The sequence below is a fragment of the Protopterus annectens genome, chromosome 10.part0, assembly GCF_019279795.1.
Source record: "Protopterus annectens isolate FY-2018-M chromosome 10.part0, PAN1.0, whole genome shotgun sequence".
Lineage (NCBI taxonomy): Eukaryota > Metazoa > Chordata > Ceratodontiformes > Protopteridae > Protopterus > Protopterus annectens.
Genome location: NC_056744.1, coordinates 299,549,519 through 299,575,244, shown reverse-complemented (window position 1 = coordinate 299,575,244; position 25,726 = coordinate 299,549,519). Strand labels below are relative to the sequence as shown.

General features: G+C 38.3%; 1 protein-coding gene across 1 annotated transcript in view; it reads left to right on the top strand.

Moving 5' to 3' along the window:
• Positions 1-25,433, top strand: part of TRIM65 (tripartite motif containing 65) — a 442,474-nt gene extending 417,041 nt beyond the window's left edge. Inside the window, exon 7 of the mRNA XM_044085173.1 lies at positions 24,681-25,433. Coding sequence (XP_043941108.1) covers positions 24,681-25,204 — 524 coding nt within the window. The 3' untranslated portion in view covers positions 25,205-25,433. The remainder of the gene's footprint in view (positions 1-24,680) is intronic.
• Positions 25,434-25,726: the final 293 nt, after the last annotated feature.

Genomic DNA, 25,726 nt, shown 5'->3' with positions numbered 1-25,726 from the left:
ATTAAAAATAACAATGCAAATATAAAATTAATTATAGAGAGAAAAACGAAAGAAAAAAAAATTGTGAACATTAAGGGTTGCACTGATAGCAGTGGTCCAAAATTTACTACACATGAGAGTAAAAACAAAAAGATAATCGTTGTTCAAAAGAAGGACAATGTATAGACATTGATAGGAAGTGGGGGAGGGGGATAAATAATGTAGAGAATGGGGGGGGGCGGCTATAGTAGAGCTGTAGCAGTAGAGCTGGGGGTTTAGGAGGTTAGTTTAAGCAGAAGTTACTAACAGAGAAAGAAAGTTAGGAGATGCAACAGGTTATACAGTAGGACAGACTAAGACTACGTGTGGTCAAGGCAATGGCATAATTTCAAGTTTGGTAGGTGAGATTTAAGCTCCTTTTTAAAATCGAGAAAGGAAAGGTTGCATCTAATATGGAGAAGGAGTTTGTTCCAATTTAGTGAGACAGAGTGTTTGCAAAGTAGTTTGCCAATATTCCTTTTGGGTTTATAAACTGATAGAAGATGCTGATTAGCTCTTCGGAGAAGCCGGGGAGAGAGTAGAGTGTAACATGGAAGGCGAGAGCAGGGCAGGCATAGGGGTTATTGAGTATGGAAAAGGTAGTGTGGAGTTGCAATTGTAGGAGAAGGTGCGGAAATTCCAGCCGCTGAAGTTTGTTTAGTGAGAGGCAGTGATGTGAAGAGAGTGGTTCGTTTAGCATAAATCTGGCCATTTTGTTGTATGTTTGTTCCAGTTTCTGCGTTGAGGTAGTTTGAAAATTGGTAAGGATGGAGGAAACATATAGAAGACTAGGTAGGAGAAATGCCTACGCAAGAGTGTGTTTAGTGGCAGTAGTGAGGAATCTTTTGTTCCTATAAGGTAGTCCAAGTTGTTGGTGGGTTTTTTTGATGGCCTGTTGTATGTGCAAGTCAAATTTTAGTTTGTCATCAGTTATTACCCCAAAGAGTTTGGTGTGTGAGGCAGGGGAGATAGAGAAAAGTTGGTTTTAAAGTGAGAGAGTGAAATAGGAAGAGAAGGAGCTGAGTTTTCTTAGGGATAAGGATTAGTTGATTGTTTCTGAGCCATTTTTCAACAGAGAGAAAGGAATTCTGTGTTAGTGTGTGTATTTCAGAGATAATATTGCAGATAGGTAAGAGAGTAGAGTTGTCTGTGTATTGTATTACAGATGAGAGACTGCAGGATGAATGTAGGTTGTTGGTAAAAATGTTGGAAAGGAGCGGTCCCAAGTATGGAGCCTTGGGGTACTCCTATTTGAACAGCAAGGAAGGGTGAGAAAGCCTGCTGCCATTTAACAGCTTGTTTTCTGCCAGTAAGGTAGGACTGGAACCAGCCAAGAGTAGAAGGAGAGAGGTTTAGGTATTCTTGTTAATTAATGAAAGGTGTATTTGAATGTTTTGTGTATTTGAAATGGTAGAAGTTTTTGAAGAAGTCTCAGTTCACTGAGACAAAAAACACGGTGAACCAGTTAAGCATTTTGTTGTGTTTTATTGGTTATTTTTCATCATTAAAGTTGGAATTATTGCATTATCTCTGAGGTGGTCCTTTTGCCTCTGAAGTGCTATATTTTGATACACACACACACACACACACACACACACACACACACACACACACACACACACACACTCACTGACATACACACACACTTATAGATATTTCCCTTTATTTCAAGCCAAATTCTAACACTATAGAAAAAGTTTCTTTTTTTTTTCCAAAATCTCTTTATTTCAATTTTCTTTTTTCAAATAATAACAATACAGTAACTCAAAAACACAAATAATACAAATACCTATCTAAAGAAACAGCAACAATCTCATTCTGAGAAAATTATACATATATATATATATATATATACTCACAATATATATATATATATATATATATATATATATATATATATATACACACACAATATATACACAAGAAGTCACTACATCGTCAAGTAAAGTATGAGAATTCATATGTTCATTTGGTCTCATAAGGAATAGTTAGAATGGGGATAGTCTATATATAAAGTAAAAATAGAAATTTAACTATTTATTTGTATGTTTAAGGAAAATATCTAGTTACACATATACTAAGAAAAGGGAGAAGATGCAAGAAAGTCTGGTTATACTACATTCATTTCTTGTTTAAAGGTTAGCTTTTCATGACAATTTGTAGGCAAATTTTATTTGTCAAGAATTATATCTAGCAAGTAACCCCAATATTTTTGATAACAGCATTTGTTTTTTGTTTTTGAATACAATAATTTGTGAGATGAGATATATTTGATAGCAAGATTGCTAACATTTTCCCATGTAATTGGTGACATGACATTCCAATTCTTTGTAATAAAGAATTTAATAAGAGCACCCATCGTAATAAAAACATGTTTTAATATTTTGGGGAGTTGATTGATATTAATGTACAATGTAGCTGTCTCCCAAGTAAGGGTTGATTTTTCATATCCCATCTTCACTAATCTTACTCTCAAGGAACACCATAAGTTGTGTATCTTAGTACAGTTCCACATGACATGTAAAATATCAGCTGTTTCTTAAGGTTTTCCACTTTAGTCAGCCAAATAGGGCCCGTTTTAATTTCATCTTTTCCTTAAAAGATCGTGAAAGGATTCTTGAGAGCATTTGGCTTTGAGCACAGCTATTTGTTCACTTTGGGTTTTCACTTGACCTAACTGAAGATTTTTTCCTTCCCATCCTTCAGCTTATTCCTTTTATGAGACACTGTAGGCAGAGTTACTGCAAGGCCTGTATTAAAATAAGCAGCCAATCCAGAATATTGTCTAGTAATAACATATCTGTTATAGCCACTAGTGAAAGCTTTTTCCTTACATTCTAAGTATAATATTCCCTGCAGAAAAACAAGCCATGAGAACAAGGCTCCGTCTGTATTCCGTAGGTCACTATTCTCTGAATATGAAATAACTGGCCAGTCATTTATAACCTCCTTGCCTTCATTAGTTTCTGGCACCACCAGAAGTAATTTTTAATGTATAACTAACAGCTGGTGGTTCTTAATTAAGTACAATGATATTTGTGTATTTGATATCCAGACCTTCCAACCGTCCTGAATTACTCGGTTTTTACCGAGTTTTGTGTCCCAATAATGGGGTGCCACGATTCCCGAGTGGCACCCCTTCATTTCCAATTTTTTCAATCAATTTTTTAGATTTTGCGCTTTCAGAGCTGATGTCATCACGTGCGCGATGACGTCAGCCTGTCGGAATTAAGCTTGCGTGTCTGTTTGACTGGGAGTAAGCTCATAAGTCTGTTTGAATGGGAGGACTGCCGGAATTAAGCGCGTCTGTTTGAATGGAAGGACTGCCGTTTCATGGATGTAAGTCAGTAGAACGAACGTGGGATTCAGTCAGCAGAATGAACTACTGCAGAGAACGATGATAGGCATTTGGGTTTAAGCAGAAGAACAAACGTGGACTTAAGTCAGCAGAATGAATGAACGCCATGGGATTTTCAGTATGGGCAGACGGATGGATTCTAAGGTACCTAATAAAGCGAACCAGTGTGTGTGTGTGTGTGTGTGTGTGTGTGTGTGTGTGTGTGTGTGTGTGTGTGTGTGTGTGTGTGTATGTATGTATGTGAGCGAGAGGTACTCATGGATCTGCGTTTCAGGTGTGTGTTTGTTTTCAAGCTTATTTGTAGTACGGATCTGCATTTGGTTTATTTGTATCAGTGTGAGCTCTAACGGCACCCTCATTTGTACTTTGCTTATTTGTAGTACAATATGCATTTCGCATTTTTGCTTATTTGTAGTATGATCTGTATTTCACTTATTTGTAGTATAGTGTGTGTGTTTAAATGTGTGTGTGAATGTGCTGTATGTGAATGCGAACAAGCGCAAAATAAAATGCTTGTGCATGTGTGTTTCTAGCACTTGTGCATCATGTAATTTCACCTATTAATTTAATTCATTTTAAGAAGCAGAAATTGTATATTTACTACAAGACAGCATTTAAGTTTCAAATTATTTCAACACTGAAACTGAAATATTAATACACAGTATGGGGATTATGTGCAGATCACAGATCAAGTCCAGGATTTTTTAAAGCAGATGTTTGTGTTTTATAATTTGTAGTGGAATAGTTTGTGGGCCCCATTAAAATCTCATTCTGTTGCTGTGCACTACTAAAGGATTGCCTGGCCAATGACCAAATGCAGTAATAGCAGAGACTGAACCTGTCTTACTTATGTTATGGCTGCAATGCAGCAAAAGACTGTAAAAGAACAGAAATACACTATGCGCATGCTGAGGAATGGAGCATGTTAAAATTATTCATATAGCACATGTGTAAACACGAGTCAAATAGAAGATATAACTTTTACATCACTCTTTATAAGTAACTTTTCAGTTGTTATCCATTAAATACAACTTTCTAGTTAACTAATTACAATAGCTAGCTGACAATACAGTGAGTAATATTTGAAGCAGAAGTCCTTATACATATTCTCGCTAGCTATTTGTTAAAACATTGTTAAAGAATATTTTGAATTAATACCTATTAAAAGACTTTGCCAACCTTTTGGTCGTCTGTTCTTCAGTTTGCATTTGAAAGTTGGTATCCCACAGTCCCATTGGAGTGGGTGAGGTTACATTTATGTATGCAAATTTTATGTTAATCAGTGTACTGATTTGTACCTATTTTTCATGGGCCTTTGTCCAGATTTTTGATGTTTCCAGGTTGAGAGGTATGTTGATATCACATGCCCTCCATTAAGGATTAAATGTAATTAAGGATGGATTTTATTCAAACTTGATGAAGCTTTTGTGAAAGCCTGTTGTACTTGTTTAATGGAATAAATAAACCAGGGAGGTTGGCATAATGGTTAAGGTGTTTACCTTACAAACATAAGGTGCAGGGTTTGATTCTCACATGGGGTAACTGGCTAGGCTGAAAATGGCCCACAAGGGCAGTTAGCCTAGTACTAATCTATGAACCTATAAACATTTTAATACAGACTAACTTATTTCTGTCTGTGGTGAGTTGATTTCATGTGTGCATTACCAAACATGGCGGCACAAGGTCATTATTGTAACTGTACACTTACATTACAATGATGATACATTACAGGAAGGTAAGTATACGCATACACATATGCCACGTATATGTGAAAGATATAGGTCAAAGCAGTAAGGGGAAGAGAGATAGTCATGGAAGTGAACAACATAGGCCCACTTCAGTGAGGAAATGCCAGCAAGAGAAAAAAGACACAGAGTAGATCAGGACAGCCATAGCTAAGAAAACACATTGCACATGTGCACAAGATGGACTGGAAGTCCTCGCAAGGTGCATTGAAGCAAATGGCCAACGTCTTACACATGTGCATAGTGCATTGGAGAGGGCTGTAAACATGTCTGTGTACAAATGACACAAACAACACAGTGATGTGCAAAAGGTAAACAGCAAATGGCAAAGGTACAAAACAAAAGTAGGTTTGGATATCACATACCCATATGTACTGCCATGCAAACATAATACAACAGGTGGCAAAATCACAATCATTGATATAAATATCAGAGTACATACGTAAGACTGATTAAATGACAGTCTTGTGTACACAAACACAGTGCCACAAATGGAATAAATGCATGTAACTGGGTACATATTACAAGGAAGATTGTTTGTCAGTCATATTAGAGCCATACAACTATACATCCATGTAAATCTGTGCATATGTACTTCAAATGCATACACGCCAACATTTATGCTAACCCATGTATACATATCTTAATATAAACTATGTTCACAAAGACTGGTTAGTGCCATAAACAAGATATGGATAAAAAAGGGAGTCATGAATGATGCTATACAAAGCATCACCTCCTTCTATTCAATAAATCCTTAACTCCTTAATTAACTCCTTAGACTTAATACTGCTCAGAAGCTCATATTCAAACCTTCTAGTTGTCCTTCTCTGTCCAACTCTTTAATCCCTACATTCCCAACCACTCTCTAAGATCAGAAAACTACAATCTTCTAAACATATATAAGCCTCATCAACCCCATGGCCACCTACTATTATCCTGCTCCCTAGCTAAACTCCGGAATTCTCTCCCTACCACCCTTCAAAATACTCAGAGCCACTCAAACTTCAAAACTCTTCTCCAATCTCACCTCCTTTCAAAGTGGGAATGTTCCTGTACACCTACCACATAAACTCTTTAACACCATCTCCCATGCACTATATACCCCAACCTTCTATCACTGTGCTCTCTTACCCTTTGCCTCTACTTCCTCTCCTACCCTATACTTCATAAACACCCCACCAACCCACTCCCTTTCTCCACTATACACCACCTTTTACCTCTCTCACCTCACCTTTTTCTCTATGTCCTCTCCTCATATTTCTAACTTCCAAAAGAAATAAAGCTTGTTTTTATCTGTACATAAATGTTTTACTTACATGTTTTTTTCATCTGAAATGCCTGTACTTTTAATATGTTTAGACTACATGAATCTCACTTTTGTAAATCATTACCTAGAATTAGAAATTTTATGACTTTTTTAACAAATTGTATATTATCTCTACATTTTTCAATGTTCTACTACTTTAGTTACTTTTATAACTATTGTAAAATTGTCTTTATCCTGTGGAGTTTTTCTCCCTGGGCCTGCACTGAAAACGGGCTCTTCCAGGCCCAGTGGACTATCCCGGTCATCAAACTGTAATAAATAAATAAATTAATTAATAAGTGACCACTTAATGTCAATGCAGTATGTGAAGGATACACGTACAGATGTACCTCTCAAAGTAATCTAAAACAACAGTAGTATTGAACTGTTTATTACATGGCACTATAATTGCCGGTACATGGCACACACAAGGTCATTGTGCTAGTGTGACAGCATGAACCCAACAATGTTACATAAGGTATATAATCAAAAACATATTCTGCTGTTCAATGGACATATGACAGCAAATATAAACACACAAATGGGTGTAATACATACACATGGATAATATGTGCAGATATTGTTTACTGAGCTCATTGTGTTGTCTGAGATGAATGGGAATAATGTAGTATGCGAGTTGCTGCCATCTCTTCTAAGTATATACAGGAACAACACAAGCAGAACAGTTGCTTCCCACTTGCACTGTGCTAACTACGACAGTCATACCTGTCGCACACAGGGCTTGAGTTCATTGGGCATAACAATATTATGCTGCACTACATGCGTAGGCGTACACACACACATACATACTAAAGGAATAGTATCACTGCCCGAATGGAGCAATGTAAGCCGTAATGACAGCATGTGATGATCAAGAAAATAATAATGGTAATGCACATGTTATGTAATGGCAATGCATATGTCATTTGCTAATGTGTGTCATACTGCAGTATCAAGATAAAGTTACATATACCCGGTATAGGAAGTGTTCATTGTGATGTGTGTCTGGGAAGTAAGACAGTAATTTGGAATGTGTGCACATTTTTGTCTAGACCATATAAATTGGAATATGGAAAACACCATGGTGGCAGCATTCCATAAATGAATCACACAAACAACACTTACATTCTTAAGGGACCTCCCTGATGGGGCTGAACATAATGAAAGATCTTCCAAGCGATCTCCTAAAAGGAGTCATGCATGGTCTACAACATGTCTTGAAAGAAGTCTCCCATAATGTCCCTAATCTGTGCCTGGAACATATTTGTCACTACATCTTGGGTCTGGTCCCGAAGGTCTGCAGCCTTGCATGGTGGTAGACAACTTTGATGCTGAACCACAGAAACAATGGCACTTACAGGCCCTGGTGTGCTGTCATCATCATCATCATCATCGTTGTCATCATACCCATCATGGTCACCATATGCTCAAAGTCTGGCTCAGCTGGCAGTGGTGTGGCATGTTGTCATGCCCGATTGGTGAAGCAGCACAGGTTCCACACTATCACACTTCAACACAGGAACAAAACATTATAAATGCACAATAAGTATTAAACAAAAGTGATGAAGTAAAGAAAATGCAAACATAAATTACATAATCTGCAAGTGTTAATTGTTATTTACATAATTTTACACGATGGTCTGACCTTACCCAACTATAACACCTTATTTGATGTCAGACATACATCCAGTCCATACCAAATTACAGAATGGCGTGTAACATACATCACAGTCATATGCCAAACATGTCTTAAATAATGCACAATTATTCATAAGGGATGCATATAAATGCATACACCATTTAAAATGCATATTCATTACATACGTATAGAAGCAGACACCAGGTACATCACGTGACACTCTACTTTGGGTTGCTATGAGAGGTCTGTTACAAAACCTCACTAGTCATATATGTATAGTATAACAAACTAGAGTTTACACAATACACATTAAATGTTAATGAAGCATTATGAAGGGCCTAAAAAGGAGGTCACTCTCACAATAGTGATATGTACATGGATGTAATACAAATGAGAAGTAATCCTATATTGCCACATGTATCTACTGCTTCACATTATGTATGGACATGTGTCACATAACACATTCAGCCTTAAACACAAACATTTGCAACAAATGATTATTACTGTAATGTCAGATGTGCAACAACATAACTGCAAAGAGATTATATGATGTGCAGTTAACAACATCAAAACATATGAAACCAGACATGTGTAATGTTTGTCCAAGTTATATCACAGTAATTACATTTCTAGTACCACTGTAACAGTCACCAGATATGTCAAGTAAGGTTTATATATGTATATATGTTGAATAACAAGAGCTAAAAAGGTGTAATAATAACAAGTGCAATATAATGAGTATGCAACATTCTAAATGTCATAATTTATATATATATATATATATATATATATATATATATATATTGATGATATAAATAGAAGGCCAAGATTGAGTCAGCATGCCCATCATATGTTTTTATTAAGTTACGCTGATATGTCATATGGCATATTATTCTCAGTTTACCAGGCATACTTCTGTTCTTACTTGCACATTTTCTGATGTATCAGCCTTCTGGATGCATGCAAAACTCACACGTGCATAGTATATATATATATATATATATATATATATATATATATATATATATATATATATATATATATATATATATACATACATACATACATTATATATCCCTATCAGATTATAGAAGTTTAAAAACTTTGAAGGGACCACATGATCGAAGTTTTGAAACTTTGAACATTTTGAATGAAAATCACGGTATAGCATGTGTTGTTCGTCTGGTCAGGATAAAACAGACGAACAGTTGTAGGCTCGGTTCAAGCAGCTTTATTATTTACAAAAACATCAGAATAAGGCTTAATAACTTAAACTCAAATAAACTTAGAAACAGACTGACTACCACACTCATATGTGACACCCCTGCACTGGCCCAGTAATCAAGGAGTCTCAATCCTCACCACTAACACCAGTGAGGGATGTGCACATTGGGAGGATGACAAGTAAACACACAGTAAAGTACAATTTCCCTTAAGAGCACACAGAAATCACAGTCAGTCTAGTACTGGTTTCTCCCTCTTTCTCCAGATCCTCAATAAGACTCCCCACTGGCACAGCTATAAGGTTAAGATCTCAGCCGAGTGGTCAAGCCAAACCTTCCAGCACCCTCTTTTTCCAACCAGTACTTCATGTCCCTGCCCAAGTACCACACACACACACATACACACACACACACACACACACACACACACACACACACACACACACACACACACACACACACACGCACACACACTTTGAGATTTGATTTATATACACACACACAGACACTCCTGAGGAAGACTGGCACAGGTTTACTAGCTATGCCCCCTTCTGCCCAGACTGTAAGGTAGTTATCACTGCCACCAACCACTACTTATCAGCTACTGTAAAGGCCCTTACCAAAGGGTGCCTGATCTTACTCTGTAATGTTACTATTATCCAAATGGTAAGTGTGTCCAAGACTAAGGCTGTTTAGGAGTGGCCTATACAGTGTCACCAAATACATATGCAAGTACTCTCCGAGCTTAAATATCTCTACACAAACCAGCCACAATTAAACGGTTTAAATATATTTAATAATAAATAATAACAGAATAAGACAATACTCAATGACCCAATACAGTGACAACAGAGTTCAGAATCACAGGAAATACTTTAAAACAACATTGCAGGACAGTCTCACATAAATATAGAAAACAGCTAAACTAAGCTTACTATATTCCTATCTATCTCTACGAGAAGTACTATGATCTAAGGCTTACTTGCAAAGCAAATGCAAATGAGAAGTGCTGAAGAAGGATGTGTTCAGATCCAGAGACAAATGCAAAATGCCCAGACTTTCTCTGAGAGATAGTTCTTAAATTAATAATACACATTACTGCTGGGTTCTGGGATGACGTCACTCTTTATCACTTCTGTCTTCAGTTCTCAGGCTAACAGAAACTTAAAATTTAATACCTCTTTGTCAAAATTACACCTCTGTGTCAAAATTACATATATCTTAGAAGTTTACCTACAACTGGAAGTCGTAAAACAGGTAAACACTTTTACATTTGAAACCTATAATTATTTCTGTTTCCAGACAATAGAAAGAAACCTCTAGCTGTAGACATCCTGTCTCTTTGCATTAACTAACTTTATAGCACAGTCATAAAAAAAAATTCAGCTTATTTTCTTAGAGTTTTGCAAGTTAACTCTGTATGTTCCAGCTTCTTACTATCAAAACATGCATTTGCATAGGCATATAGTTCATACACATTTCTGTTGTTTTCCAGTAGGGTACACTGCGGTTACATTCTTGAAGCTCAGTACATAACATATAGTTTAACGCACACTTCTGCATGAGCAGTTTAATATACACATAACACATAGTTCTCTTACATTTGTAGGACAAGCCTATGTATAATATTAATATTCACAAAGTACATGATTATTTACAAAATTCCAGATAGCTGGGCTGGCAGCCTCACAGCGTACATGTTAACACTCTGGCTGTTCTCTCAAAATGGCACTGCTGCCTGCACATGCTAACTGTTTATATGCACGTGCCTACACTTGGAAATGCTTCTTAAAGGTACTACACACACTCTTTTCTACATACTCCATCTTTGAGAAATAGGTCATACACTAAAATGACAGCATTCATTGACATGCAATTGTACAGAAGTGATCCTTTGACATGCAATTATACAGAACTAATTCTTTGACATGCAATCATACAAAACTAACACAAATAAAACAATCATGTCTCCGGTGCTATATATTTTACACTAGGTCTAGAAATACAGCCTGATCACGTAGCATAAAAATTAGAATTGGATCTAGCAACAGGGACTGTCTTTGAAGAATGTTCAACTTTAGGGACATCTAGGACAGGAATGGATACTGAGACATGTTCTTCAACAGGAACATCGTCTGGGTTGCTCTGAGATCTAGAGTCGGGATAGTTCAGCCATAAATATAATCATGGAACTTCAAACATGCGAATACAATTGCCAAAAGTTCCTTTTCAATTTGTTTGAGGTTATCAGTGCTCTCTGGTGCGGTTCCAACCATGACCAGGCAACATTTTTGCATGTCAGCTCTCTTAAATGTGCTGATAACTCACTGAAGTCAGGTATAAACTTTCCCAAATAGTTAACCATACCAAAGAAATGCTGTAGGGCTTGGACATTGTCTAGAGCTGGCATCTTAAGAATGGCTGCTTGTTTAGAAGGGTCTGGTCATAAGCCTGTACTGGGAAATAAATGACCTACATAAGTAACTTCAGGTAGCCTGAATTTACATTTCAGAGGACTGAGCTTCAAGTTCACTTCACGTACTGTGTCCAGAACTTTCTTGAGGTTTCTGTCATGCTCTGCTTCTCCATTACCTCCAACTAGTAAATCATCCACTATCATAGCATAAGGATAACCCGCTGAAAGACTTCACTGGCAGAATGTATTCCAAAAGTCATTCTGAGAAATCTGTATCTACCAAATGGAGTACTGAATGTAGTCAGTAGTGAAGATTTGTAATCAAGCATTACTTGCCAAAAATGAACTCTTTGCATCCAAGACAGAAAAAAAACAGTGGTACTTGGCATGAATACAACATTCAACCACTGGACTGACCTCTGGGTCTACTTTCATCAAGTACACAACTGGAGGTTTGCCTGTCTTGTCATCAAAATCAGATGTTCAACTTTCCAACTACAACCTATCTCTACCACTTTCATCTACAAACTTATCCAAAAACTTAAGCCTTGTACTCCTTCTGCTGACCGGTTACCATCTGAATACCTGCAAAAAGCATCCAGAGCAGTAACCTATCCTATATCCATCCTTATAAATAGAACCATTAATGAGGGAACCATCCCAGACATCTGGAAAATCTCCCACATTATCCCCCTACACAAAGGTGGTAATTCAAATGAATATTCTAACTACCGGCATATAGCCCTTCTATCACCCTTAGCAAAAATTATGGAAAAATGTATTCACCGTCAGCTATTAGACCATTTAATGAAATACAGCATACTAGCTAACTGCCAACATGGCTTTAGGCCATTCCACAGTACCACTACTGCCCTCTTATCATTCACAGACTCCATTAATAGAAACCATAATAAAAACATCCTCTCATCAGCACTCTTCATTGATCTCTCAAAAGCTTTCAATACGGTAAACCACCCCCTGCTTATAAATATTCTCAAATCCCTTTCTCTTGACACTCAGGCTGTTCAATGGTTCAAGTCCTACCTCAGCAATAGGCAACAGGCAGTGCTCTAGGAGAACAATCTATCATCCCACCTGTCAGTCACCCTTGGAGTCCCTCAGGGCTCCATTCTAGGACCTCTCCTTTTCTCACTTTTCATCAATGACCTATATGTAGCAATTCCTCAAGCTACCTGTATACAATATGCAGACAACTCTACGCTCATCAGTTCAGCCAGTTCCTCAGCATAACTGCAATCTGTGACTCAAAAGGTGTTTAATACAGTAGAGACATGGTTCTTGAAATGTTGCCTCCTCTTGAATGCCAAAATAAACTAAGCTCCTACTCTTTACACCTACCAGTAAATCCTCCCCATGGATTTCTCAGTCACATCCAGTAATGGCACCCTCATATCCCCCGACTCTACCACCAAACTTTTAGGAATTTCAGTAGATGATAACCTCAATTTTGATAGCCATATAAACAACACTATAAAAACAGTAAACAGAAAAATGGGCTCTTTATACAGAATCAAATCCTTCCTAACTCCAACAGCTAGAACCACTATCGCCCACTCCCATTTAATCTCCACTCTTCTTTATGCCTCACCCATATATACTAACCAAAAAAAAAATCTTCTCAAATTAGCTAATTCCTACAATAACATTGTGAGATTTGCCACTGGGAATCCCTTTAGAACCCACCACTGTCAGAATCTACAGCAGCTAGGTTGGCTTGAACTACAAAACCAGCTGCAATTTTCCCAACTCACCATCGCCCATAAGATATTATATCAACCTAAAAACACTCCTGTACTCGCTAACCTCATAATTCCCTACAAAAATATAAATTCCCTACGCTCTTCTAGCAAACTTCTAGCTAGCATAAACAAGTCCAACAACTTGGCAGGGGATTCTCTGTTCTCTAGCACTGCTGGGAAAAACTGGAACGTTCTACCTAGTGAACTAACTTTATTTCCTTCCCTACCCCTCTTTAAACTAAAGCTCAAAAGACACCTAAAAACACATTGGTTATGCCCCTGCAGCAACCCTGATTAATCCTCTGCTTTTACTACTTTTATCTCTGTATTCCCACTTTTTTTACTCAAACTATGTTGCTTACTCCCACTGTAACCAAATTAACTTACTTTGTGAATATATATTTTTTTAATTTACTGTAAATTTTCTCATGTATCATATTGTAAAATGACTTGTCTTACCCTGTATGACAATATCTTAGTGTAATGCTCTTCGTTGTGTTACTACTATTTACTATCTACTTCTTTGTGTCCTTTATTTGTTTAGTGTTAAGACTGTTTTTCTATAAATGCTTTGTGCTACTATTGGAGCTTTTCTCCCGGGCCTCTACTGAAAATGGACATATATCCAGTTAGACTAGCCTGGTTAACAAATGTAAAATAAAAATAAAATAAATGAGGGCGGCAACCTCCTTAACTGTACACATAGGATGATATGGTCTCTTTAATGTTTTGTTTAAGTCTCTTGAGTCAATACGTATTTTGATTTCATCTGAGCTTTTCTTAAGAGCAACTACCATGGTAGACACCCACTCATGTGGTTCTATGACTGGACAAATTATATCTTGTTGCACCATCTTATCTAACTGGTCTTTGACTTTGTCCTGCATGGCTATAAGAATTCTCTTCGCTGGTCTGACCACTGGACTGACTTCTGAGTCTACTTTCATCGAGTACACAACTGGAAGTTTGCCTGGCTTGTCATCAAAATCATCAGCATACTCTGAGAAAATAGCATCAGTGAAAGTGGAACTAGGACATGTGCATACATGATGGACTTCTTTGGTAAAAGAAAACAGTTTTATTTTTAAACTGTCTCTGAGATCTAATAATGACTGCACATGTCTTCTGACTACATAGAAACTGCAATCTGTAACTGTTCCCAGACGAATAGCATGAAAGCACTACTGAACCTTTGGTTTGAATCTCTGCACCTACATAAGCAACAAGCTTCACACAATTTGCCAAATTAAGTTGTTCACCAGCTCTAACTCTAGCAAATGTTTCTGCTGACATAACATTACACTTTGAACCAGTGTCTGCTTTAAGCTCTGTTGATCAGGACAGTACAAAACACTTCGGTCTTTGCCAACAAATCTACTGCATTAATCTTTTCACTGACCACTGATACACATCTACTTAGAAAGTAGGGTTGAAGCTTTCTACATGATCACCTTGCTTTTATAAGTGACCTTTCTTAATAACTGAATGAGCCTTGCTTGATTTACAAAACCTTTGAAAGTGGTTCCATTTTTTACACTTGTGGCAATGCTGACCAAATGCTAAGCATGTCTCTCTTGTAGACTCATGATTGGCACCAAAATTACAACAGTTAACAATAAAACTTGACTTGGGTTTTGCTGACTCACCCTTATACTGCACTGAGCATGTCCGTTTTGCTGAGCTAGTCTTAGAACTTGCAAGAAAGTTACAAGTCCTCCCTAGAAGACCTGCAGGGGATGCAGCTACGTTGTGCTTAGGCTTGTTTCTGCTAGCCATGTGCTGCATGCTGTCTATGTTTGCTCTAGAGGCTGCTGAAACCATGCCCTTATCACTTGCAAGCATACTCATGTGCCTTTCTGTAAGCTCATGGATTTGACAAATCTCTATAGCTTTGCTCAACATTTAATCACTGTCACAAAGCAAAATCTTTTTCACTGGAGCATTATTAACACCACATACAAGGCTGCCCTTTAAGAACTTGTCTTTCAAATCACCAAATCTGCACATTTTAACTTTATTTCTCAAGTCAGTGATATAAGCTGGAAATGTTTCTCCTAGCTTTTTGTCTCTTGTGTAAAATAGGTGCCTCTCGAATGTACCATTTGTCTGGGGTTTACACATTTCTCTAAATTTACATTGATTCTGCTGGTACAACAATATGGCAGTTTCCCCCACTCCTGCATATACTGCTGGTGCACACACAAATGAACACTTTCTTTAAATGGCTTCTGACCCCCGCTAAGTTAAGCAAAATAAATGCCCTCATACATGCATCTTTGTCAGAAAAAGCTGCTTGTATGTAAATAGTGTATTCCTGCTCACATACTCTCCATTTCTCTGCACTATTATGATCAAACACAAGTGGACTGGGTCTGCGAAATGCCTCTACCAGTAGTAATAGTGCTTGAAATTATGTACGAACATACACACACACACACACACACATATATATATATACATATATGCCAGAAATTTATGCCAGAACTTGTAACTATGTCCAGCACAACAGACTCTTTGAAACAACTGCACTTTGCAAAAATAAATGTCCATAGCACAAGAACACTTTAAAATCACTATACTTTGTGAAACCACTTTGAAATAACTGTACTTTGCAAATGAACTGTATGCAGCACAGGAAACTCAGAGTAAGAAACACTTCAAAATGACTGCACTTTGCAAATGAACTGTATACAGCATGAGAAACTTTTCAAAATAGCTGTACTTTGCAAAATAACTCTGTACAATGTAAGAGACCATTTGAAATGGCAGCACTTTGTGAATAAATGTACACAGCACAAGAAACTTTTTGAAATGGATGTACTTTGACTGCACTTTGCAAAATAACTGTACTTTAGACACTGTAAACTCTTTGAAATAATTGCACTGTAATAAAGCACACACTGCCAACACTTTACACACTCTAAGATACTTCAAACAACTCTAGTTATACTTTGAATGGCTTCAGTCAGTGTGAAGTAGTAGCTCATGCCAAAACACGGACGTTTACTAAAGAACATGCACTTGCCTTGCTTTTCTAAGCTTATTTTACCCTTTTATTGTACTCATTATGCCCATCGAACCTCTTGTCATGCTCATTATACTTTTATTGTGCTCAATTTACTTTAAACATGCTCATTATGCACATTGGAGGTAACTCTGAACCCCGTATAAGTACTTCTGATAATTTTATCAAATGTCATGGTTTCAAATGCTTCGTTTAATAAACAATGCGTTTTATGCCTTTCATTTGATTAATAATGTGTTTTGTGCTACTCATTTGATGCTTTACTATTTTTTACGTTTTGTGCTTTACAAATGCTTTGTATCGTTTTCTTTACAAAATAAATCATTTATGCAAGTTTTGATTACCTGAAGTTCATTTCTGGCCTTCTTTAATAGTTTGAGCACTGTATCACACAACCTGCTCAGTATGCCGTCACCGTCAACTCTGCACCTCATGGCTTGAAGAAGTTGTACTCTTAATCCCGGTTTTGACACCATGCTGCTCGTCCGGTCAGGATAAAACAGATGAACAGTTGTGGGTTTGGTTCAAGCAGCTTTATTATATACAAACACATCAGGATTAAGGCTTAGTAACTTAAACTTAAAAAATGTATAAACAGACTGACTACTGCACTAATACATGTTAACACTCTGGCTGTTCTCTCAAAATGGCACTGCTGCCTGCATGAGCTCACTATTTATATGCACACTCCTACACTTGGAAATGCTTCTTAAAGTTAAAACACATGCTCTGTTCTACAGTGCTAAATAAGAAATTTACCCTTTTCCACAATGTAGTGCAATCTTAGAGTTGGTATATTTAATTAGTAGGGGGTGTGGGGTGTGCATCTCTGCAAAAATGTTAAAAAATAGATTTTTTTTTTAATGTACGAAGTTCTGAAACTTCAATCATATGGTCTCAGATATATGAATTTCGAAGTTTTGGAACTTTGATAATCTGACATAGATCTATATATATATATATATATATCAGTAAGTTGTAAGATAAGTGTATCATGCCACTGTAGCATGCAACACTGACATGGGGCTTGATTTTAAAAGATTTGTTCCATTATTAGATACCATTGAAAATGGGACTTTTGGAATATGCCCCTGCTGTAAACCTGTTGTTAGATAAGCATCCCACCAATAATAGTTGCAGCTTGAGATCAACTCCTTACTCAGTGTGGGCCTCAGATATTGTATGTTGAGGTGTCAATATAGCATTAAAAGTATCACTATAACTCATTATTATCTGCAACTAATGATTCATGTTGACATACTATGATTAAAATGTGTAGTAAATATATATTTTAAGATTAAGAATCAAATGTTGCACTTCAGATATATGCAAATAAGATGAACAATGCAACATGGTTAATGGGTGGCATCACATCATGATACTATTAGAATGGAATTTGAACTCTGAACAACTATACACCGTGACAAGCAAAGTGACAGCATGGAATAGCTAGAAATGATGTATATGATACACATATATAACTTTCCCTTAACAAATGTATCCCTGCCATTGCCTACACATATTGTATGCTGTACTTAGTGTGGTGTCATAATAAACAGAATTGTGTACACATGCATATGATACATGATACCTCAACTTTGCAATCTTCCTGTGTATACATATGCATGAATATAAATCACTAGATTTGTCTGAGTACGTAGGTCAAGATATGTAAATTGACAGATATACCTATATGTGTAGCTATATAGTGCCTGTTTTATGGATGTACATGCATATTCTAGCTAAACATGGATGTGTGTGTGTGTGTGTGTGTGTGTGTGTGTGTGTGTATAAATATATATATATATATATATATATATATATATATATATATATATATATATAGGTTCATAGGTTGGTACTAGGCTATCGGCCCTAGGGCCTATACAAGCCTAGCCATAACAATTCCCTGGATATTTCTTCCCACAATATTTACTTCTCTGGACCCCTGTCTAGCAGGGCGACCGACATGATCCCCGGGGTGAATTTCCTATCTCCCATCCAATCATCAAGGTTCCTTTTGAAGAGGGCCAAAGAGGCGCTCTGCTTGACATGTATGGTCAGTCTATTCCAGAGTATGGGGAGTCTCTGCGTCAGGAACCTATCCCTCCAGCATGTTTTGTTCATTGTGATGACAAGGTTTAGATCCCTGGAGTGTGTGGCTCTGAGGGACTGAGATTTCTTTAAGTGGAGCATGTCCAACAGCTCAGGGTTTGACATGGCCCTGTATGTTAAGCAGAGACCGCCTCTGAGTAGACGATACGCCACAGACTATAGCTGGAGTTTTTTTAGACTGTCAGTATAGGGGGTCTGCTTTAGGCCTGTAATTCTTTTAGTGAGGTATTTCTGTGGCCTGTCCAGCTGTTGCAGATGTCTTGTGAGGTACATACCAACCGGGGCATTGTACTCTATAATGGGTCTAATGAGGGATGAGTACAGTGGGACAATGACCTCCTTTTTTCTGGATGAAAAGCCCTTAGTGATGAGGTGTGCCACATAGAAGGATTTCTTGACTGTTGTGGCGATGTGGTTATCGAAGGTGAGGCCACTGTCCACCTGTGTCCTTAAGTCTCTCATCACACTTTCAGTGTTTAGTGTACTGCCACCTATGTGGTAATTCATGGGTACATGGTTTTTCCCAAAGGGGATAACTATACATTTCTTGGCATTAAGCTTGAGCCCATGGCTCTGGCACCAAGCATCTGTTTCTGTAAGGCCCTTTTGTAGAATATCCACATCATTTGGGGATTCAATAATGGCTCCCAGTTTGCAGTCATCTACAAACTTTGTTAGCCAGAGTCCCGTAGTGTTGGCCTTTACTTCAGAGAAGTAGATGCCAAACAAAAGCAGTCCCAGGACTGAACCCTGAGGTACTCCAGTTGTCACTTGTCTAGAGCTGGATTTGGAGTCACCTACTTTTACAGTCTGGGTTCTGTCAGTAAGCCAGTTGGCACCCCATTGAGTGATGTAGGGATTTATGCCCAGCTTAGTAAGTTTATCTATGATTCCAGAATGGGCGATGGTGTCGAAGGCCTTGGCAAGGTTTAGATAGGCTGAGTGGTCACCTTACCCTCGTCCACAGCTCCGGAGACTGATTAGAAGAAGTCAGTCAGGTTCAGGAACAAGATCGTCCTTCACGAACCCAAACTGGGTGGGGGTCCAGTGCTTGATGGTTGCCAATGTCTTTGTTTATAAGTTCCATGATAATGCGTTCCATGCCCTTGCAGATCCAGTTTATTAGACTGATGGGATGGTAGTTCCAAGGATCCAAGGTGGATCCCCCCTTGTGGAGTGGGATAACTGTAGCTGTGCGCCACTCAGTGGGCATGAAGCCTGAGGTGAGGCTATGATTAAAGATGACACTTAAGTGAGGTGCCAGTTCGTTTTGTAGTTCATGTAGTACACAGCCCGGGATGCCATCTGGTCCCATGGATGCTGTATTCTTAGCTTTGGAGAGTGCAGTTTCTACCTCTGTGGCCATAATTACCGGAATTTGGCAATCTTTTGGTATTGAGATGGGCCCTTTAGGGGGTGAGAGGGGGGTGAAGTTTGCACTAAATCAATCTGCCAGTATATTGGCAATATCCTTGGGATCAGTATATTTAATGCCATTCTGTTGTAGCTCAGAGCAGATCTGAGCATTGCCATTTAGATTCTTGACATAGCTACAGAATGCCTTGTGGTTGTCTTTGGAATTTTTGGCAATTTTATTTTTGTAACTCTGGAGGATTTAAGAGGGATCTCAGCTTCTTACTGAGGCTGGTAAGGGAGTTTTTTGCATCCTGGGATTTTCCTCTTTTCTGCAACAGTTTATTCCCTCTGTTGTATAGTTTGTTTATGGCAGGAGACCACCAGATTGGATTCCTTTTTTTGGAGGAGAGAGTCTTGGTTCTATTTGGGATGGCACGATTCATGCACGAGTGGATGTGCTTGTACAATGCCTTAGTGTAGGATTCAGCAGTCGAACTTTCAGCTCTCGTCTGCATGGGCGTCATGAAGTTTGTCACTTCTGACTTGAGTAGCATGAAGTTGGCTTTGGAGAAGTTTTTTGCGGAGGTTTCCATACTGGGGGGTGGGGGTGGGATGTGGATGCCAAGGGTGATTTGCTTATGGTCAGATCTGACCAATGAGGGGGTGACCACTGGTGTGGAGCATCTATCTCCCATATTGGTAATGATCAGGTCTAGGATACTGGAGCCCCTGATGGGACAATGGATTAGCTGATCCAGGGCGTTGGAATTTATGAATTCCAAGAACCGTTGGGAAAAGGTGTTGGTACCCGAGTAGTTTTCCTAGTTAATGGCAGGGTAGCTAAAATCACCCAGTAATAAGGTGTTTGGTTGTATCTTAATATTTTACAGTATGTTTAGAAAGAGATAGTGAGAATCTTGGGGCATGTTGGGGGATCGGTAGCAAGCAAGCTACAATTTGGATTGCAGTCTTACCTAGTGTTAGTTGCACCTGGAGAATTTCAGATGCATTGTGTTGGGCAACTAGCCTGTTGGTGTGAATATCCTTGGTGAATATGGACACCCCTCCACCTTTAGTGTTTCAGTCTTGGTTTGGTGGCCGAAAAGTGTGGTAAGAGTTGTAGCCTGGTATTGCAGGGGTGCTCTCTGGAGCCTTGAACCAGGTCTCAGTTACTGCACAGATATCGATGTTCCCCATTTTTAGGAGTGCCGCGAGAGAGTGCATTTTAAGATTTAGACTTCTAGCATTGAGAAGCATTACCTTCAGATTTTGCATGCTTTTATCTGTTACGGTGGTGGTTTTGTCATTTGAACCTTGCCTAAAAAAGCCACTATAGGGGTGGCAAGAGCTTTAGCCAGTAACCTGAATCCCAGAGGTGACAAGTGCAGACCATCTCTGGCAAGGCATCGTGGTTTGTTGATCATGTCGTCCCAGGCAGACAAATACTGGATCCCCTTTGAATGACACCAGAGGCTTAGCCAGTTGTTGAAGTCAATCATTTTGTCCTTATACTGTGGTATCATTCTGGGCGAAGGCAGGATGCTACTCAGGGCTAGGGTCATACCTGCCTGGGCCACATGATCTGAGAGCTCTTCCATGTCTCTTTTCATGTAGTCCAGAGAAGTACGTCTCAAATAATTCACTCCAACATGGACAATGACAGTCATATTTGTACTTTTTGTGGAGTGACTTGAGTGCATGCATTATGTGGCAGATCCTGGCACCCGACAGGCAGCTGACTGTAATTTTCTCCTTGTTCAGCCTGGTGAGTGGGACATCAGTGTGCCTGACTATAGAGTCACCTATGACAAAGTGTTGGGTACATTGTCTTGCCTTAGGGGCTGTTGTTGAGTAGCACACTGGTGTTGTGAGCTATATGTCACTTTGGTTGTGTCTGATGTTTGTTTGCATTTCAGCTTCGGAGGTCCTTGTTGCTTGGACAGGTTAATGTTAAGGGCTTCTGCATATGTGGGTTTAGTGTTGCTATGTGTGGGTGTTGATGGTGTGGATTTAGAAGGGCTATGTGTTGCTTGAGGTGTGGTGCAGGTGTTAACCTCCTCTTGACTGTCTAGCACAATCTTGGCTGGAGAGAGATTTGCTTCCAGTTTGGCTATGTAAGTGCATCTCTCACAGGTTGTAGTGTTGGGTGGTAGGAGGAGAGGATTGTTTGTGTACATGAGACAGTTGCTGCATTGCCCCAGTATGCCCAGATTCACCAGGTGGAAAGGAGAAATCACCAGAAGCTGACTCTTGGACATGCCTGTTTAGGTGCTTTTTTTGTAAAGTACAAGACCTGTTTTCCCTTACCTTTGCAAGGTACTTTGCAATTATAGGCTGTTTAGTGCCTACGATTAATTTCTTCTTATTAACAAGGAGAATTGAGTGCTTGTGCCAGTTTAAGGCTTCCTAGTGCTTTCCATCAGGTTCTAGAGCAAGTGCAAAAAATATGCAAACACACATGTTTTTAAGCCAGAAAGTTGAAAGGGATAGAAATCATCCCCAAAAGGCGGATTTCTTATATATATATATATATATATATATATATGTATATATATATATATATATATATATATATATATATATATATATATATATAAAATATAAAGTATACATAAATTATAAGTGCTACCTTGTGCATTAGATGAGATGCTATGCACATTTAACATCACAATATATCACGTTTGTGGTGACATTTGTAACATAACTGGATACTACAGTGGAACAAAATTAGCTCTCACAAGGCATTTTCTGCAAATCAGTTATTCCTTTGTAAGACTAATAAAGCTGTCGTATGTAATGTCTGTGATGGGATTTGAATGACAAAAATCTGCTGTTTTGACTGCATGCAATTGCATTGCCTGCAGCAATACCCCACAGCTGTAACAGTTCAGGTAGCTGACATATATCAGTTAAGATATCCATTTGTGATGTCAACATTCTCAAAAAGGAATGCCATCTTAACATGCAGTTCTGTCAGCTATACTCTCATAAATAATTTCTACATTACATTAACTACATGACTAAAAGTTAACATTTAATTTGTCAGTGCACGTATTCATAAACCATATCAGTGTGTAAATGAAAAGCAAGTACTTCATTGTACACATATATTGTAACATGGAATGTTCTGGAAAAATCTATGGATAATGACGAAATGTGCATTTATCCACAGTATATGTTATATAACGTGTGGGTAGACGAAGTTTACCTTTTATAGTTTGCAAGAAAATATTAGTCTCGACTTGAGAACACAAAAAAATGAAAGAAATTAGTGTATATACACACACACACACACACACACACACACAGGCACACACACGCGCACACACACACGCACACATTCACGCACACACACACACACGCACACACACACACACACACACACACACACACACACACACACACACACACACACACACACACACACACACACACACACACAGTCTACTCCAGTATTTTAAGTGCAAGGGAGAATTACAGTTTGTATTCCTACATCCCTACTGTGTCATACTTCCTGTCTTTGTTGCCTTCATTTATTTAGCCATAGTTGCTACACATCATAATCAGTGCAACTTAGAGGTCAGACTAGAATGTGCTGTTTTCTCATTTTGTATAATAGTAACACTGCAATATAAAGTTTCGTTTTTGGTTTTTGAATACAAGTTTCATGGTCCTGCACTTAAACATGCAAATAAAACTACTATTGAAGAATCTAACAATAGTAAAGATGGACGTCTTCATAGCTTTGATCATCCAGTATTAATCAACAAGCCCTCTTTAGATGGTTGGCTAGCGTGAAAGGAAGGAACAGACAAAGGCTTGCTTCCATTTTTTCAGGGAGGTTAGGTGAGGAAGAGTTAGACATCCATAGCACTGTGTCCCTGGAGATACCTCTAAGACCACTAGTAAGCATTTAAATGTACAAGTCATCTTTTCTTACAAACACTGTACAGGGAAATCTGCAAAATAAGTAGTGGAGACACATCCCTGTGCTCAATGAGGGAATGGATAAGCAGGTAAGTCATAATAAACAACATCACAAGACACTGAGACACATGCCTGTGTGTGCACACAGAAACACACACACACATACACAGACCACGTGATTGCATGTGCACATGCTTGCATTCAGTGTGATGGCAGCTGGGACCTCTGCTCCTTGGCTGTAATGAGGTGACTGCTGGGCAAAAAAGAGCCTGAGGTTGGGCATACCTGGGAAGGTAGTACATTTAAAATGTGTATGTGGTCCTGAAATATTCAGACTGTCTACCTCATCCCTTAAAAGTTTAGAAAATTCTAATTCAGGTCCTACTCAAGCAATCAAAGAAAGAAAACTTAGTCTTACAACTTCTAGCTCTATTAGCATTCATTCAGTAAATGAGTGTTTACAGGGAGTGGGAATCCATCTTTATTCTTCTCCTCTCACTGTTTTCTTGTTAGTTTATTTCTAGAGTGTGGCAAAGAACTGGAATTTTCTGTTCTTAGGATTTTCCTATCAGTTTAATGCAATAGTGATTACAGACAATTAAACTTTTTATTAAGTGATTTGTGTTTATTATACAAAGTGAAATAAATCTAATAAAATAAACTCGAGAAAAACTAATAAACAGGATTGCAAGTATGACTGATAATTATGTTATTTTCTTGCTTTTTATGCCACATAGCATACAGCAGTCATAAGAATGCACTGTTCTTTTTGTTTTTTATATTTCCCAGATTCCTGTCATTTGACCTTTGATCCCAAAACAGCACATCAACATCTGCACATCTTCAAAGATAACCGAAAAGTGAAACATAAGTCCTTAGATTGTCATAATCTACCTGATGACCCAGAGAGGTTTAAACATGCTTGGCAGGTGTTGTGCTCAGAGAGCCTCTTCAAAGGGGAGTATTATTGGGAGATTAGATTCTCAGACTACTGGCTGTACCTTGGGGTAGCCTACAAGAGGATTGAGCGGAAGGCAGAAGACAAGCGTTGGTACATTGGCCTAAATGAAGACTCGTGGAGTCTGCAGCTGTTCAAAACTAGGTATGCTGCATGGCACAAGGGCGAGGAAGTGAAACTCGAACAGCCAACGCCTATGATGCTCGGAGTACATTTGAATATCCCTGCTGGTACCCTCTCATTTTATGCTATAGAGGAAAACATGAAACTCATTCACACCTTTCATGCTGTATTTACAGAGCCTTTGTACCCAGCATTCTGGATTGGTGAGGATGTCACTGTTAGTCTCTATTAAAAAGAAAATAAAATAAAAAACAGGACAAATAAATGAATTCAAAGTTTATGACAACTGACTTTATCCTGGACAGTAGACTTTTCTGAGTCATACCACTAATATTGCTCACTATTCTCAGCTCAAATCAGTGTACAGCAAATTATGATAAATTACTAATGTATTAAAGACTAGAACTGTGCCATATGACATGCATTAATAAATATTAACTGCAATTGGGTAGTAAATTCAAGCAGTGTATTAGAATTATTATGAGCTGTAAGCTATAGAATGACTGTGTTTTAGGAGCCTCTTAAAGTACACAAAGTGGGGATTTCATGTGTCTGGCATGGTAGTAAATTATCAAGGCAGGGTACATGCTATGTGGACAAACATGTCAGGTATGTTTTCAGAATGCATTTAGGAAGCGCTAGCAGTCTGAAGGAAATGAAATGGCAGACAGGGTGTTGACATGTCCCCGAAATATGCCATGCAGGGCTACACAAGTTAATACTGAGACCTTATAAGTTGTCCTCTCTGCAACTG